At 43.8% G+C, this 16,114-nt stretch overlaps 1 protein-coding gene across 2 annotated transcripts in view; it reads right to left on the bottom strand.

The window, feature by feature from the left end:
* Nucleotides 1-965: 965 nt before the first annotated feature.
* Rai2 (retinoic acid induced 2) overlaps nt 966-16,114 on the bottom strand; it is a 62,459-nt gene continuing 47,310 nt past the window's right edge. For both annotated transcript variants that reach the window (NM_001103367.1, NM_198409.3), the window contains exon 2: nt 966-2,931. In NM_001103367.1, coding sequence (NP_001096837.1) covers nt 1,318-2,907 — 1,590 coding nt within the window. In that variant the 5' untranslated portion in view covers nt 2,908-2,931 and the 3' untranslated portion in view covers nt 966-1,317. The remainder of the gene's footprint in view (nt 2,932-16,114) is intronic.

Here is a 16,114-nt window from a genome sequence, read left to right as displayed (position 1 = left end):
TATCTTGTGCTTTTGTGCATCATACGATGTGATGTTCAGCAGTAGCAGTGTCCCTAGTCCACCTCCTAGATGATGGTAGGAAGCCCCTCCCCCAGTTGTGACAGCCCAAATCATCTTTAAGCATTGCCAGACATTGCCAGATGTCCCCTGGTTGCGGGTGGGGGTGGGGTGGAGAGGCAACACATAATCACCCTCATTTGAGAACCACTGAGCTAATCTAACAAAGACTGACTTTCTTGTGGTCTAAATTCATATGAAGTTGACGTCCCTCTGTCTCTGAGTGGCCTGCAACAACATTTGACTCACAAGATTTTTCATACCATTAAGAACAATGTCCCTTATTGCCTTGCCAAAGGGCAGCCATTCCCAGCTACACTCTGAGGTCCAGGGAGAGAAGTGGGGTACTTTTGCTTTGTTTTTATTTATTTATTTATGTATTTACCCTGCGTTGAAGCACAGGCTGGTCTTTAGCTTACTACCCTCTCTCCTCAGCCTCCAGACCCCAGGCAAGGGCCACCATGCCAAGCAAAAGCACTTTTTTTCTTTCACAGTCTTTTTTTTTCTTTTTTCTTTTCTTTCTTTCTTTCTTTTTTTTTTTTTTTGCATAGGACATCCAAGAAGAAAACTCAACACACTCAAGAACTGAGTGACCCTTGAGTACTTGAGACTCACCTCTCTGCCCCCTCCCTGGTCCTTTGCCACATTAGAAGAAGAAGAAGAAAAAAAAGGCAGCAGCAGCAACAACAAAAACCCAAACAAGGCCCAGAGGGAAAAGTGATTTGTTAGAGACCATACATACTCTGAATCCTCCTTCTCTGAGGCACAAGGCAGTATTTCCCAACATGCCTGAAGAGCTTAGGTTTCTAAATAGTAATAAATTAGAGCTCTTTACAAGCAAAAGTGTAGGCCAACCACGCCAGTTGAGAAATGTAAATTTTACAAATGACAGAATACTGCAACCAATTAGTGCAAACAAACATTTATTGTGAAATATTCATCCTACCCTTTATTAGGTATTACATCATCAAAGCACTTTGTGGCAATGAAAATAGCTCTTACCCCTCTGATTCACCCAATATTCCATTAAAGCTGCAAAAAAATGTGCAATCTGCTTGAAAAATAGGTTGCTCTTATTTACTCATTTGTGAAAAGTCAAAAATTAAAAAAGAAAATGATACTAGCTAATTTGCCTTTCTGCTCCCACCTATACCCCAAAATAATTAACAAAGATAATTTGTCTTAGTGCCTTTAAAAAAAAAAAAAAAACAATGCACCTTTCCCCACGTCTTAATCATAAAAACGTTTTAAAGCTCTTATTTACTTTCTTGGGAAAAAGGTGGCCAGCCGTTGTTTTTTAATTGGAAGCATGTGTATTTCCTGGGAGTTCACTTTCTTTAACTTTATGCTCCGGTTTTTGATGGGTTTCCTAAGGGGCTCGGCGTTTCCCAGGGACTCTTCTCCTTGGCTGTTGATATCATAACCCTGAAGCACAGAGTCTTCTCTTTTGAAGGAGAAGTTTTTGGTGGATACCCCTGAGAGGCCTTTAATCTTGCCACAGAAGATGGCAGGCACGGCGTCTTCAACTGACACAATGACCTTGGCCGCCTGAGACTCACTTAAGATCTCAATGTTATTTTCAGCCTTCAGCTCACTGCCAGGATGGCTGGGCTGACTGACCATCTCAGTGCCGTTGCTGTTGCTGCTGTGGCTCTCCATCATGGCTGAGGCTTCAGAACACTTGGCAGGGGCAAAGGGCATTTCCATGCCACTGGAAAGTTTCTCCAGTATGGTGTGACCCTGGATGTCTGCTGACCCACTGTTGTTATACAATGTCTCTGGAGGAGCCTCAGCTTTTCGGTGGGCTGCCAAAGACAGATCTAGGGCTGCATCCTCTTGAAAGACTGGGGGGCTAGCTTCCCCAGCCTTGAGCCAGGGCACTGACTTCATGGACAGATCCAGGGCCTCATTCTCACTCCCCATCTTGATGACTGTGTGGCGGCTGAGCTGGAAATACTCCTTTGACTGGAGGATGTCTAAGGGCTTCAGTTCGTCCTTTTCCAGAGTGGTCTGGGTGCCTTTAAAGGAGTGCAAGCCGAAGGAAGATGGCGGCTTGGGGAAAGTGGGGCTGAACTTGGATTCAGTACTCTGAGGCACTGGGACAGGGATGGGGATGGGCACTGGAACTGGCAAGGGGACAATCACAGGATAGGGCACCAAGAGGGTAGCTGGCGGGACTAGGGGGGACAAGGGGGAGTTAAAGGGCTGGGGAGGCACTGGAGCATAGCCAGGAGGAGGCTGGCAGGGTGGAGGGCCCAGAGAGCCTTGGGTGGGGAATAAATTCTGGAGCACAGCTTCAAAAGGCAATGCGGGCTCCTGTGGCTGACTTGGGATCCTCAGGTCCAGGAGCTGAGGCTGGGCCTCAGAGTCCTCAGCCCCCTGGAAGAGGTTGTTGTGGATAGCATTGGAGGAGCACGGGGCCTCCTGTGGCAGGACTAGAGGGGAGTTGAGGTGCTGGAAAACATGCTGTTCCAACACCACTGGTAGCTGCACGGGGCCTTGTGTCGTCATAACGTAGGTAGCGTTGCCATTGGGGTTGAGCTCTGGCGCAGAGCTTCCCTCCACCTGCATGTGAATGGGCATCACCACTGGGCTTTCCCCAAGGCACAGGGGCTGCAGCACGGTGGCTGCTACCTTCAGAGCCATGCCACTCTGGGACTCAGCTGGGGGGTTCAGAATTGATGGGGCCGGAACGGTCACCAGGGCCTTCTTTACCAGGTCAGTGGAGTTGATGTTCCAGGCCTCGGTAGTTATCAGCTGGGCCATGCGGTTCTCCAGTCTGTTATTAGCCAAAGTGGGAGGGGAGTCAGTCATGTCCATGGAAAGATTCTGGGACTGCAGGTCATCCATCACTTGGCTCCGGTGCCACGTGGCCTGCAACACAGAACACACGATATGAATCTTTCTTAAGAGACTATTTATAACTGCCTTACGAGATCTCTCCAGTCTCAAAATAGTTTCCATAGCTTAGTTAACTGGTCAGCACAACCGAGCTCTCTATGTATACATACGCATTATAGATATTTCCTAATATACACGAACACACCCATATGATCAGCTGTGCTTATAAAATCCAATTTAACAAGCGATTAAGTTATAAACACGCATGATGTAATCTCTAAATAGCCAAGTGATGTTAAACAGGCTATTTTGAAGCCTAATACTCAGCTTATATCTTCAGTCTTCAACAAAAACAAAGTTTCATTCCACATTGCTCTGTCAGACCGTTAAGAAATGCAGAGATTTAAACCAGTTCAAATTTGAAAACACAACAAACGTACTTTCCCTTAGGAAAAAAAATAAAAACCTTCTCACATTGGAATATTCTATGACTATGGAAAGGGACATTAAAAACTCTTTGTAGGTGTAATTATGGAATTTTAAAAGTATGGGAAATTTCAGAAAACATTTCAAAAACTCTGTAGCAATAATTCTCCTAACAGGTTTGGAGATTCGAAGAGCAGTGTGTTTACCTGAGGTTCATTATAATTGTCCCACTATCTCCCGCTAGCCAATCAAATTCCCTTCCCTCTGATAACAGGAAACTCTACTCCTCAGAGCAAAGGGGAGAGGAAATGCTTTGCAAGAATGGTCGTTGAGCCAATCAGCCTCACCTGTCCATCTTTCTGACCTGTGGCCTCTACCAGCATGTGGTTACCAAGAGAAAGGAGTGCTGATGAGTCTAGATCTACGGGAAATAAAATATCTGTCGGAAACAAACATTCCCAAAGGTGAAAGACATTGTCTTGATATCTTAGATACCTCCTGAATGCTGATGGACACTTTCTAAGGGGCCAAACGCGCTTAGAGAGGATGCTTCCTGGAGGAAGCAGGGCTGCAGCTGCGGTTCGGCTCTCCATGGAAACGCGTCCATATTTAGCCTCGTTGCCATGGAGAAAGCAGGCACCATGTCTAACTCAGGGATCTGTGAAGCCCTGGAGTGTGGTTGGGCTGGATAATAATTCAATAATCCTCCATTTCACTTGAAAAGCCTGAGGCAAAACAGATTCTTGACCTCACCTGCCTTACCTATGTAGACTTTAGTCTTGTGGACATCATGCCTTTACTCTCTCACTGAGAAATTGTCATCACAACCTCTCAAACAAAAGAGAGAGGTCACCCAACACATCATAGTGTTAGAAGTACAGTCATTCTATAGGAATTCAACTTTAACAAATGAACAATTCCATGGTATTTTCAAGTCATCAAAATGTGTCAAATGCACAAAATAAGGAATTGCTTTGTGGAAGGAGGGGGTGAGGAAAGTGGCAGGTGCTGAGTAAACAGCTCCACGAAGTCTATCCAATGTGTCATGACACATTGCAGTAATTCCAAGGGAGGACTCTAGAGCCTGCATCCCTGTGGGTAACATGCCCTCTGGTAACTACAAGTTGACCCAGTATGTTGGCAAGAAATCTCCTTAGGACTGTGTGGAGGCAGCCTGCTTCTAGAAAAGCTGAGGGCACTTACCCTAGCTAAAGGCTTTATTCCTTCATGAGAAGACTGGCCCTTAATTCAGCCCCAGAAAACCTCATTCAAACTCACAGTCATTCTCACATGTATATATTCATTCACTCAGGCGACCAATTTATTTTGTAAATACTCACTATATTCTGAGGACTAGAGTTTAAGCCCTGATGAGAGATAAGGCTCCTATTTTCACAGAGATTATTGTCTAGTGAAGCTGTATGTCCTCCATCAGACAAGACTGTAGCATGAACAAGGGGAAGAACACAGCCGAAGAGGTAGCAACAATAAAAGGAGAAAAATTTGGGGCAAAGGCACACAGTCCTGTGGAGGCTTCATGAATCTAAGGTTCTTTTTCCACAAGGGTCCAACTTGCCCTCACAGTGGCTGGGACTCTCATGAACGGATGAGCAAGAGATGAAGAGAAGCTTAGATGGGACTGATAAGTACAAAGATAGAAACTAGTAGAGAATTCACCCATGGTCACCCATCTAAGACCAAACCTGATGACTAAGAGGCAACTTAGCAGTTATCAAGACATATCTTGGCGCCATCTTTGAATGGTATGTACTTCCTCATGATGACTATGTCTGTTTACACCTTCAGAAGTGTAAACACACCTTCATGTGTTCTTCCCTCTTTCACATTTCCCTTTACACCCTCCTGAAAGAAAACAGACAACTTTCTAGATACCCCTTTACCTGTTACTTGCACATATCTTCAGCTCAATTGTTAGCCCTCACTGTTTCCAGGAAATCTCCCTTGCTACCTGGCCTTGATCTAGGCCTCTTCCAGAACCCTCCTGATCAAGGCATGAAGAAGGGATTTTGCCAGAGTAGGGTACTTTCCCAACAGGCCTGCTATCTTCTCCAGCATCTTCCTGATTGGGACTCAACGAGGGGACCATTTGGGGGTTTGGTGCCTCCCCACAGGTCTCTATTCCTCCCACAGAAAACAAGATATGGAACAATTGCACATTTGCTTTGTTCCACTCAATATATGACTGACTGTTCAGTCCTTGGAATGACCTTTTCAGAGGACTACAATTATGCCCATATTGTCAACAGGGAAATTAATTCCACAGTGAAGTCAGATAAGTAGCTTAAGGGTGCATTGGGACTAGAATTAGAATTCCAGGCTAGTCTAAGGTATCCTCCCTGTATTTTGATTTGGGGAAAGAATAATCGCTAGAGTTTCTGCATCAGCATGGAGTACACAGTAAACTTGAGGATGACAGCAGAAAGTCAAAGTAGAGGCCAGATATTTCCCAACAAATTCATGAATCTGTCATCAGACTAGTCCCTCCATTGGGGTTGTGATCAGCTCCTTCTCACTGGAGTTTCTGTCCTTGGGGAATGAGCCTGCAGTAGCTATGGTGTTGTTACTAGAGGACTGATAGCAGGGCATCTCTTAGCCTAAGACCCGGCAGCCACATGTTCTCAAGTCACAGACATAACAGAGAGACTTGCAAGTCCATTTCTGGGGCCTGATATTGTTTTTCTGGAAACAGATATGACAAGCTAAATAGCATGCAGGCTTTGCCACATTGTAGGTGGAGGAAAGAAATCTGCAGTATTTCAGGAGCAAAAAGAAAGAAGGCTGCTGGCCAAAGTCTTCCTTCCACTTCCCTGACCATTAGAGCTCTCAGGCAAAGATTGCCTGAGAATAACTCCATCTGCTTCTCTGGAGAGCCACTGGCCTGCCTAGACAGGCTGTTTCTTCCACTTCATCTCTACCAGATATAACACTGTTCTCAAGGATATCCAGGTTAAGGAAATACAAAGACCTTCCATCATATACCTTTCCACATTCTAGAAAGGCTCTTTCTCTCTTCTACTTGTGCCTCTTCCTCCTATTCAACCTGCCAGCTGACACCCTCCTACAGCTCTGGGTCAGCAGGTGTGGGTGAGAAAGTGTGATACTTCGAGCATTGCTGCTGCGGGAGCTGGTGTTAGGAACCCTGGCTATGCACAGAATAAAAATAGCAGCATGCAAACTGAGGGTTCAAAGGGCAAGTCCTTGTCCCTAAGAATGAGCCTAGAGGTAGTTAATGACATTGAAGAAGGCAGAGATCCATTCTCCCCATGCAGCCAAGCTACTGATTAGTGTGGACTCAGGGCGAGTTCTCGAGGTAAGAGCGTATTCTCTTGTGTTTGGGTTTTGTAAATCTTCATTTTCAAATGGGTTTAGATGGAGTCACCAACCATTTTGCCTATGCTCATTATCACCATGGGAGGTAAAAGGAAAGAAATAAAGAAGACACACACATGGGTTGGGGGAGAGTCAGGGAGGGAGAAAGGGGTGGTGAGGGGGATACTAAGATCTAGTAAATGATGGTTGTGTGTCCTGGTAGAATATGGATCTACCTATTGCTAAAGGCTTTCATTCTCTCCGTCTTCAGCAAGTTGACAGGGCCTCACCTCTGTAGCCTCCATGTCCTCTAGATGTAGACTTTGGGGAAAATGGCATGTTGAGTGGTTGGCAAACAAAGATCTGTGATCTTGGCTGGGCCTACATGCTTGTAGAGTCACAGACTTGCTAAATTACAAGTATCAAAAGATGTCAGAGACTGGTTCTGCCCCTTAACCTGGAGTCCTTTCTGGCCTTTGTCTTCACTAAGCTCTCTTCTGCTTATGGGTTAGATGTTGGGGGAGCAGCTCGAAAAAAGTCACTTCCTCCATTCTCACTGAGATCCAACAGGACACTGATTTAACCTTGTCTAGTCCTGACTCTGGTTTCATACTGGGCTTTCTTGTCCCGTTTTTCTTGGAGCTGACACTGTACCTCTTGAATAGTAGGTACTTAGGACACGTTTTTTGGATAAATTGGAACGTGAATGAATATTCAAGCCTTTCTGGGCCTGGTATTGCCATCCTTGTCTTCTGATCAGAAGCCTGACACTTGTAGAATTGTAGAACTGGGGTGTTAAACCTATTCTAACCCACTGATTCTTACCCTTTCTAACGCTGTGATTTTTCAATACTCTTTCTCATGTTGTGGTGACCCCCAACCATAAAATTATTTTTTGTTACTACTTTATAGTTGTAATTTTGCTAGTTGTGAATCATAATATAAACATCTTATATTCAAGATATCTGATATGTGGCCTTTGTGAAAGGATCATTTGACCTCAAAGGTGTCATGACCCACAGGTTGAGAATCTCCACTTTAGCATATTCCAGCCACTTCTGACAAGTGAGGAGACTGGGATCTAGAGTATCCAGTGCTCATCAAGACCAGTTACTACAGAGGTGTAGGAATTTGAGAGAAGAATACAGGATAAGGCCATTGGTGTCATAGGACAGCATAACGTTGGTTACTGCCTCCACTGTGAGGGACTCCCGTGAGACAGTGTGCTTGTGAAAGTATTTGTGGACTAAGGACATGGGGTTTTTGCTTGACATAACCAGAAAAAGAAACTTAAAATGACTACTTTCTGTATAAAGCACTACAGATATGATGAAGGCAACCTCAGGCACATCACCCAGGTGACCTGCACCACATGTGCGCCCTGGTGGGTATTCATACAAGCCATCCTGCTTCTCTAGCTGTCTTTTCTACAACTTTGCACGAGAATCTACTTTAAGCTGATATACTTTTCTACCAATAATACTATTATAAGAGGGCTTCATTTATGGTCTAATTTAGAAGACAAACTACTTAATTACTGCTGCTCAGATAATTTAGATCTGCAGATGTTAAAATCTGTCTTTTTCCTTTTTGTGATTATTTAACACTAAGTCACACACACATAGAAGCTGGCAAATATCCCACTACTTTTACCCCTAATATCCTCAGCCACATTCCAACTCATACCATTGATAGCATCCCTGAAGATCCTGCGCCAATTCAAACTAAAGGAATCTCAGCAGGTGCTATGAGTTCCAGAGACAAAGTCCCCAGCTCTGGCCAAGCCTGATTTCTGAGCCAAGAATTTTACAGGGTGTATACTAGGAGTCTTTTCAGAGGCCCAGATCACCATCTAGCTAAGGGTTTGAGTGTATTTTGTAAATTGGCAGCATCTTCACCACAGAAGCTTGTCTAAAGGTTTCCATGGGTTGCACTGTGTGAGGAATCAAGCGCATCTAAGCAAAGACTACAGGAGTGGCTTTTTTTTCAATGTGAAGAGCAAGTGGGGAGGGATTTATTTCATAGCAACTTGAGCCAAAAGTGAGTCTTGCTTGAAGGCCCTGCAGAGCCCTTGAGCTCACTGGAGTGAGGTCACTCAGAAAGTACACTAAGCTTCAAGGAAAACAACTGGTGGTAATAATCTGGCTCGTTTGTGACATATTCTGGACTCACAGGCTTTAGCAAGTTTTACAAGTCCCATCTTTGTGCCTCTATCCCTGTTCTGGTGAAGCCAAAGATTGTCATTGCTCCTGGTAATGCTCTTTTCACCATAAAGAGGCTGCAAATGTGATTCTTTCTCCTGTCGCCAAATCTTATCGAGATTTTTTCCCCCTAATCAACACAAGTTTCTTCCCTGAAGCAATCATTCTTTAAATGATTGCCTTGTGTCTCTTAATGACAGTGACGTATGTTAAGATCCATAGTGTTGGTCACTTGTAAACACAACAGAGGGTAATTGTACAATAGAACAGGGTTATGATATTACTTGTTGACACAATCCTGTGGACTAACCATTGTACTGCAGTCCATCATTGATTGGAGCATCTTTACATGACATATGGCATATGGCTGTACATCCTGGAAGTTTCCTAAGAAATATTTTCCAAGTGGTAAAACAGCAACAGTCCTAGTTTATATGGAGCAAGGACCAGCTATCAATTGTATCTGGTCAGCAGGACTGTCTACATCTTTGTGAAAGTGAAGTCTTTGGACCAGCTACAACAGCATTACTCACAAGCTTCTTTGAGATGCAGAATCTTAAGCCACACAACCCAGACACTCTGAAGCGCAGTCTGCCTGTGAACAAGAGCCTTGGTGGGGAAGGGGTGGGGAAGGGGTGGGGAAGGGGTGGGGCTGGAGAGAGAGTTCAGTGGTTAAGAGCACTGGCTGCTCGTTCAGAGGCTCTGGATACAATTCCCAGCACCCACAGCTCACAACTGTCTGTAACTTCAGTTCCAGGGGCTCTGACACCCTCACACAGACAGACATGCAGGCAGAACACTAATGCACATGAAATGAACATAAATAAACATCCTTGGATGGTCTGTGTGTATATGAAGGTTTGAAAAGCACTGTCCTGTTATCAGTTCTCAAGCTGATCTGTGCATTGCAATTGCCTGGGATCTATCAAAAGAAATGCAATGCAATCCCTGTCCCGATCCCAAGACAAACTCAGCTGTTTTGGGTGGCAATTTGGGTCTGGAGTGTAGAAAGTTCACCATGCAGTCGGATTTGTAACCCTTAGCCTAAAGCTAGAACACAGGACAGCTAGTGAGCTACCTTTCATAGTGGCTGATTTTCCATTTTATGTCACGGAAAACACTGAAGCCATTACCATCCCAAGCTTTCTCAATTTCCGCCTAGCCCCTGCATTGTGTCCCTGTGTACCCTAATCCTATAAAGAGGTGAGAAGTCTCTCTCCTTGGAAGGCTGGTTTGCTAAAGACCTCTGATAAAATTTGTTTCCCTTCCAATCGCTCCTTATTTTTAGTCTACTTTCCACTTTCGACTAAGACTTACAAGACACCATCAACAAATGGCCTAATTCTGTATAAAAATCACTAGCCATTAACTATGAGGCAGACGAGAGGGTCATATTGTGTCCTTTAATACTGTACACATATATGGTTTCATCATTCAGGACCCAGGGTGCACTATCGAAGAAGCAACTCCAACCGGGTTCAAAATGGATTTTCTCTCCCCACAGGGTGTAGTAATTGTCAATTACTTGTCCCAGTGATTGAATTTTCTGAGCTTTAAACATCAGCACAAAGCCCTTTTTCTTTAACAAAGCTGTGAGAATAATTACTACTTGAATGTATTCCCAAATTGGTTACAATATGAAAAAAAAACCAAACAGAATATTCACCAATCTCGAATTTGGTTGTATTTTACCTGCAGGGACTTATACAGTCTTCCAAAAGGCAATCCAAATTCACTTTGGAAATGAGTCACCCAGTCCACTACTTCAGTTATTAAAACTGTGGTGGTCATTCAAATTTCAACTGGGATCAATCTTGGTAACAATAGGCATTGGCTATGGAAAGTCCTGTAGTCTTTCCAGAAAGGGAGTACAATCATGAAATCTTCTATACTGGCTTAAAAAAATATAGAGGGGGTCAGACCCAGTGCTATTAACTGGCTATTGACTTCAGCAATTTGAGGATCATCTTGAAGAAAGGACAGAAATGCATGCCCTGGGATGCTACAGAACGTATGCATGCTTAGCTTAAAATCTCATCCTTTGCACTCTTGTTTTATTATTTTTGTGTGAAAGTAACATGAAAACATAAGAACACACACATGGATGGCTTTTGTGTGTGTGTGTGTGTGTGTTCAGTTTTCCCTGATAAGAGCACAAGAGTGAAATGAGACTACTCAGCAAGAGAAATGAATCTCTCAGGCAGGGCCCAGTTAGCTTTCTAGAGCTCTCCTGTCTAAGTTTAGACTGGTCACTAGCCCAATCCACCCTTCCTGTGTTATAGAGCTGGAAGCTAACACTCAGAGGTCAAGTGGCTTGTTCAGGTTCATACAACAGTGCCCACTGACTCTTAAAACTGTACTTTCTCCCCGCAAACACGTTATCTGAACCACTGCTTTTGTTTCAAATGCTAAAGGACACAAAGGAACATGTGGGTCAAACAGAATTGAAAGGGGGGAACCCCCAGTTCTCAGGCTTGATTTTTCAAGGCTGTTAATGGATTCTAGAAAAGCTCAACAGGATTCTGGGAGCCTGGCTGGGGAGGTCATTCTGTCTCTTTGTCCTTCTGGTAAATAATGCCATGTGTCGCTACATTTATTTTCTCATTTACTGTCCCAACAGTCTTTAGTCTGCCTCCTAAGGACCAGTGGTGGTCCTTGGAACCATGCAGGTCTTAGCATAAGGGAGAATTAAAACAACAGATTTGTCCTCATTCATGTATTCATTCTTTCGAAAATGATCTGAAGACCTACTGTGGACTGGGCCTGCATTTCCTATTCTTTTACTTTCTCTAAAGGACCATTGCCTCCTTTACTGGTGTAGTTCTGGAGACAGGAACCAAATCCGCTTTCTCCCAGGCTTATGTGCTTTCTTCAGGGTTCTTTCAAGGCTGATATTTCTTACAGAGATAAAGGAATACATTTTTAAAGGATGAATACCAGTCTCTGGGCAGCTGTGGGAGGCACGGCATAAGATGAGAACAGTGTTTATTTTCTATAGAGGGCTGCCCCTGCCATTGAGAGGAAAGGCAAGTTCTCCTCACACTATGATGAGTTTCAGTAGATGGTAAGAAGAATGCCTCAGCATCACAGCAGACAATCAGGAGGAACCGTTGGTGTTGACTAACATGTTTAAGTGGACAGTGGACTGCATAAACTACCAATTGCTAATCCTTGCATTCAGCTGAGTCCTTGCATCTTTCCATCAGATACCCAGCTTCTATATGACCTCAGGTGCCTGAGCCTGAAGGGTAGTTTACACAGAAGCACAAGTCATGTTTATGCTCTTAGACCAGGTCTATCATCTTGAAGAGCAATGATTTGAGGAGAATTTTCTGGCGACAAAGAAACCTCTTAATCACTTCTCGGCCTTTTGGCTAAGATTAAGTATAGTATCAAGTGTAGAAACCTCTTAAATTTGGAATGAAGGGGGTGGGTGGGAAACTTGCCTTCTGAAAGAAAAAATATTTCTAATTAGATTGAGATACAAAGGTTAAATTTTTCATCTGGGGGGGGGGGAAAGATTGTTTATAATCCTATGTCATTAGAAGGACATTTTCCAGAGGCCATTATGCCAGAAATAGACCCTCTGAGGGGTCACTAGAAGGAAGGGGGTGCAGAAATCTAAGGTACTTGGGTTTATAGACTTACCCTTTTCTAAGGCCTGTGAGCCCCTCATCAACCACTGGTGTGGAGATAGTTTCAGTCCCTTCTGGGCACTGTACCCTTCTGAGAATTATGATGAGGAAAAATGTTGAACTGAGTCTTAGGTTCAAACTTCACCTTTTACTAATTGCCACTTGTATGACCTTGGGCATGTTAGTTCCAAGCCTCAGTTAACCTCTATGCAAGATGAAGAATGAGAAGTAAAGAGGTCTCTGGTGGGATGGCTGGAATGAAGAGAGACCTCAGAAGAACTTGTTACAAGGCCTGGCATGCGGAAGACTCAATCATCACCATCATCGTGGTCCTCACTGACTCCATCACTGCTTGCTCACACCATCATCTTCATCTTAGTCTTCATTACAATCATTACTGCAGTCGCCACTGTCTTCTTAGTTGTCATTCTCATTGCTATTGCTATCATTATCATCACCATTGCCATCATCTTTGTTGCTACCTTGTCATGGCATCATTGTCTTATCAGATCCTCTGCCCATATTTCTCCAAGCATCTGGAGTAGCATGATCAAAGCTTCGCTAGCATGTGAAGGGGTTTGCTCATCTGTAACCCTGTTTGGTCAAAGCTTACCTTGAAAATCAGCTGGTAGGGACTGGGGAGGTATGTATCATAAAATGAGTATTACACCCGATGGTGAAGTCTTCAGGCAAACTCCCTAGCTCACTTAATTCCAACATCATTAGAACATCAAACATTTCCAGTAAAAAGAGAAGACCATACTGTCACTCTAATAGAAATCAAAGATGACAGGAAAAGATGTATACATATGAATATCTGTTTCTCACCTGTCAGGAAGAGTAGAGGAGAAAGAAAAAGAGCAATGCTTTATGTATCATGCACGTGTGGATGCATGAGAACTTTCATGGGTTCCAAAATTTCTGCCATTTATGTATTATATCACTTAGGATTCTTCCGTTTTCCTTACTTGCACAAGGTCCTAAGGAGTTTTCTCTCCCCACTTATTAGTAATAATAGGGGCACCCTCTCACTCACAAAACCCAAAGGATCGCCAGAGAGGAGGAAGATAAAGAGAAGGATAAGAGGGAGCAGAGCAAAGGAAGAATCTGCGCTAACTAGGCCAAAGTAAAAGGAATGAACTTTCCAAAGGTTTTAGGCCCAAAGGAGAAAGAGCTTGTTCCCATAGAAATGTTAAGACAGTGAGACTGAGGGAAGCTGCATGCAAGCGGGGGGGGGGGGGGGGGGACACGACGACAGAATGAAAGCTCTTCAGTGGGCCACAGGGGGTGGTGCCAAGGAGCAAGGCTGCAGCAGCTTGGCTGCTTCTAGGGCTGGTCCTCCCCCTCCACATATTCCCTCCTTACCCTGGCACATCAAGTCTCAGCAGGGTTAGGGCATCCTCTTTCACTGAGGCCAGACAAGTGAGCCCTGTTGGGGAACTGATCAGGACATGTGCTCAACAATGTTCATAGCAGCTTTATTTGGAATAGCTAGAAGCTAGAAACAACCACGATGTCCCTCAACTGGAGAATGGATTCAGAAAATGTGGTACATCTACACAATGGAGTACTATTCAACTATTGAAAACAATGAATTTATGAAATTCCTAGGCAAATGGATGGAACTAGAAAATATCATCCTGAGTGAGGTGATCCAGACCCCAAAGGGCATGACAGAAGCCTAGCATAACTGTCCTCTGAGAGGCTTTATTGAGCAGCTGAGACAGATGCAGACACCCACAGCCAAACATTGGATGTAAGCTGGGGACTCTCCTGACTTTAAAACAACCAAGCACCCTTGCTGAGCTCACAGTCCTAGGAAAAACTACGTACATGTGCCTTCTTATCATGTCTGGTCTTTATTTATGTTTATTCATACCTCTGGCACCTCCTGCTCCACATTGGGCAGTAAGAATTGAGTTTCTCCCATCAAAACTTGATTTTCTAGACAGAAGCTGATAAGCTAATCTTGAATGAAGTGTTTGACTATCTTGATTAGATGTATGACTAATGAAGTATTATATCTTCCCTACTAACATAATAAATATAATTCAGGAATAATAAAGCCATGAACGAAGAAGCGGGACTCTAACTGAGGAACTTCAAGACACTAATCATCAGGAAGAACCTTCTATCTATCTTAACATCTCCATAGAGATGAGACCTTACAACTACTGACCAAATTAGCTGCCAGGATTAAAAGGTACCTGATTGCAACATGGCCTTCACCTTTAGGCACTCGGAGCTAAGGCAAGATATGAAGGAGCCCCAGTTATCTATTTCTTTACAGATCCAATAAGCAAACACACATTTCTCATCCAAGAGGAAATTGCTGATATTTTGCTTTATCTCCAGTATGGAGATTTTCTCAGTATCCAGGCATGCCTTTTCCTCAGAGGACTGGGTAACTGGACTGGCTGCCTCCTGAAATTCTTATTTGTGCCTTACCAGGCAAGAAGTCAAGGACTATATCCCACATATAACATACAAGGCTATAGCCACAATGGAACTCAATTGCCAAAGGTGATAAGCATGGGGAGGAAGACTTGGGAGGGGGTGGGGTGGGCTCTGTGTTTGAGGGAGCCCAGCTGATTAGTATCTTGAGTTCTCCTGTAGAATGGCCTTAAGACAAAGATTTGGCTGAAGTTGGTATATTTGAGGGAAGATTCCAGAAAAGGAATGAAGCAGAGGGACTGGGAGAGGAAGAAAGGCAAATTATCAGGCAAATTACCAGTGAACAACTGGTACTCAGTTCTACTAGGGAAGAGCAAGAGACAGGGAAGAGCACACTCTTGCCTGTGTGTATCAACTGAAAAGCTAGGAGGTTGGGATTTAGTCATTGACTCCAACAGTCCCTGCTTGAGGGCCAGTGGAAGATGTGTTCATTCTTTTGCACTTCCAGCTAGTCCATCACGCAGGCCAGACCTAGTGTACTCCAGAGACCAAAGCTAAAAAAGTAAACCTTTACAGAGAGTCACAGGTATGTGAGGTAAGCAGCCTCTAGTAAGGCAAGACAGCAAGACTATCTCCTATACCAACCACAAAAATGTCAATGATTGTTATGTGGTAATAATGGCCACCAATTTAGGCCACTGTATGGGATCATGTGTTTCCCCGATGGGTACAACCTTCTATGACCCATGTGAGGAAGACAACATGTTTGAATAACAATGCCCATGCCTCTGAGGACTCATGAGAAGCCTGCCTCAAGATTTCACAGAAAGGAAGGCTCACAAGGAGGGCAGAGAGGACTAGCTATCCAAAGCAAACATTTCAAGAGATGGCCACTTTAGGTCATGTGTTTGCTCTTTAGCTGAAAGATATCTGGAGTCCTGCAGAAAGTTCTTTTCTATTTTGATCGGTTTTTTGATATTATTTGTGTCAGCTGGAATGCAAGATGTTCCTGGGATAAATTACAGAGAAAATCTCTTCTCTAGTAACCCTGTGTTTTAACACAGGGGGAACCAGAAATAAATAAACACTGCTTCACTTCATAGTGTAAACTGCTTGATGATGATGATGGTGGTGGTGGTGGTGATGATGATGATAATGATGATGATGACGATGATGATGATGATGATGTGTTCATCTTTTAAACAGTCAACTTCTTTCTGGAATTCTGTT

This window comes from Mus musculus, chromosome X (assembly GCF_000001635.26).
Source record: "Mus musculus strain C57BL/6J chromosome X, GRCm38.p6 C57BL/6J".
NCBI classification, from domain to species: domain Eukaryota; kingdom Metazoa; phylum Chordata; class Mammalia; order Rodentia; family Muridae; genus Mus; species Mus musculus.
This window is presented reverse-complemented; position numbering and strand designations above follow the sequence as displayed.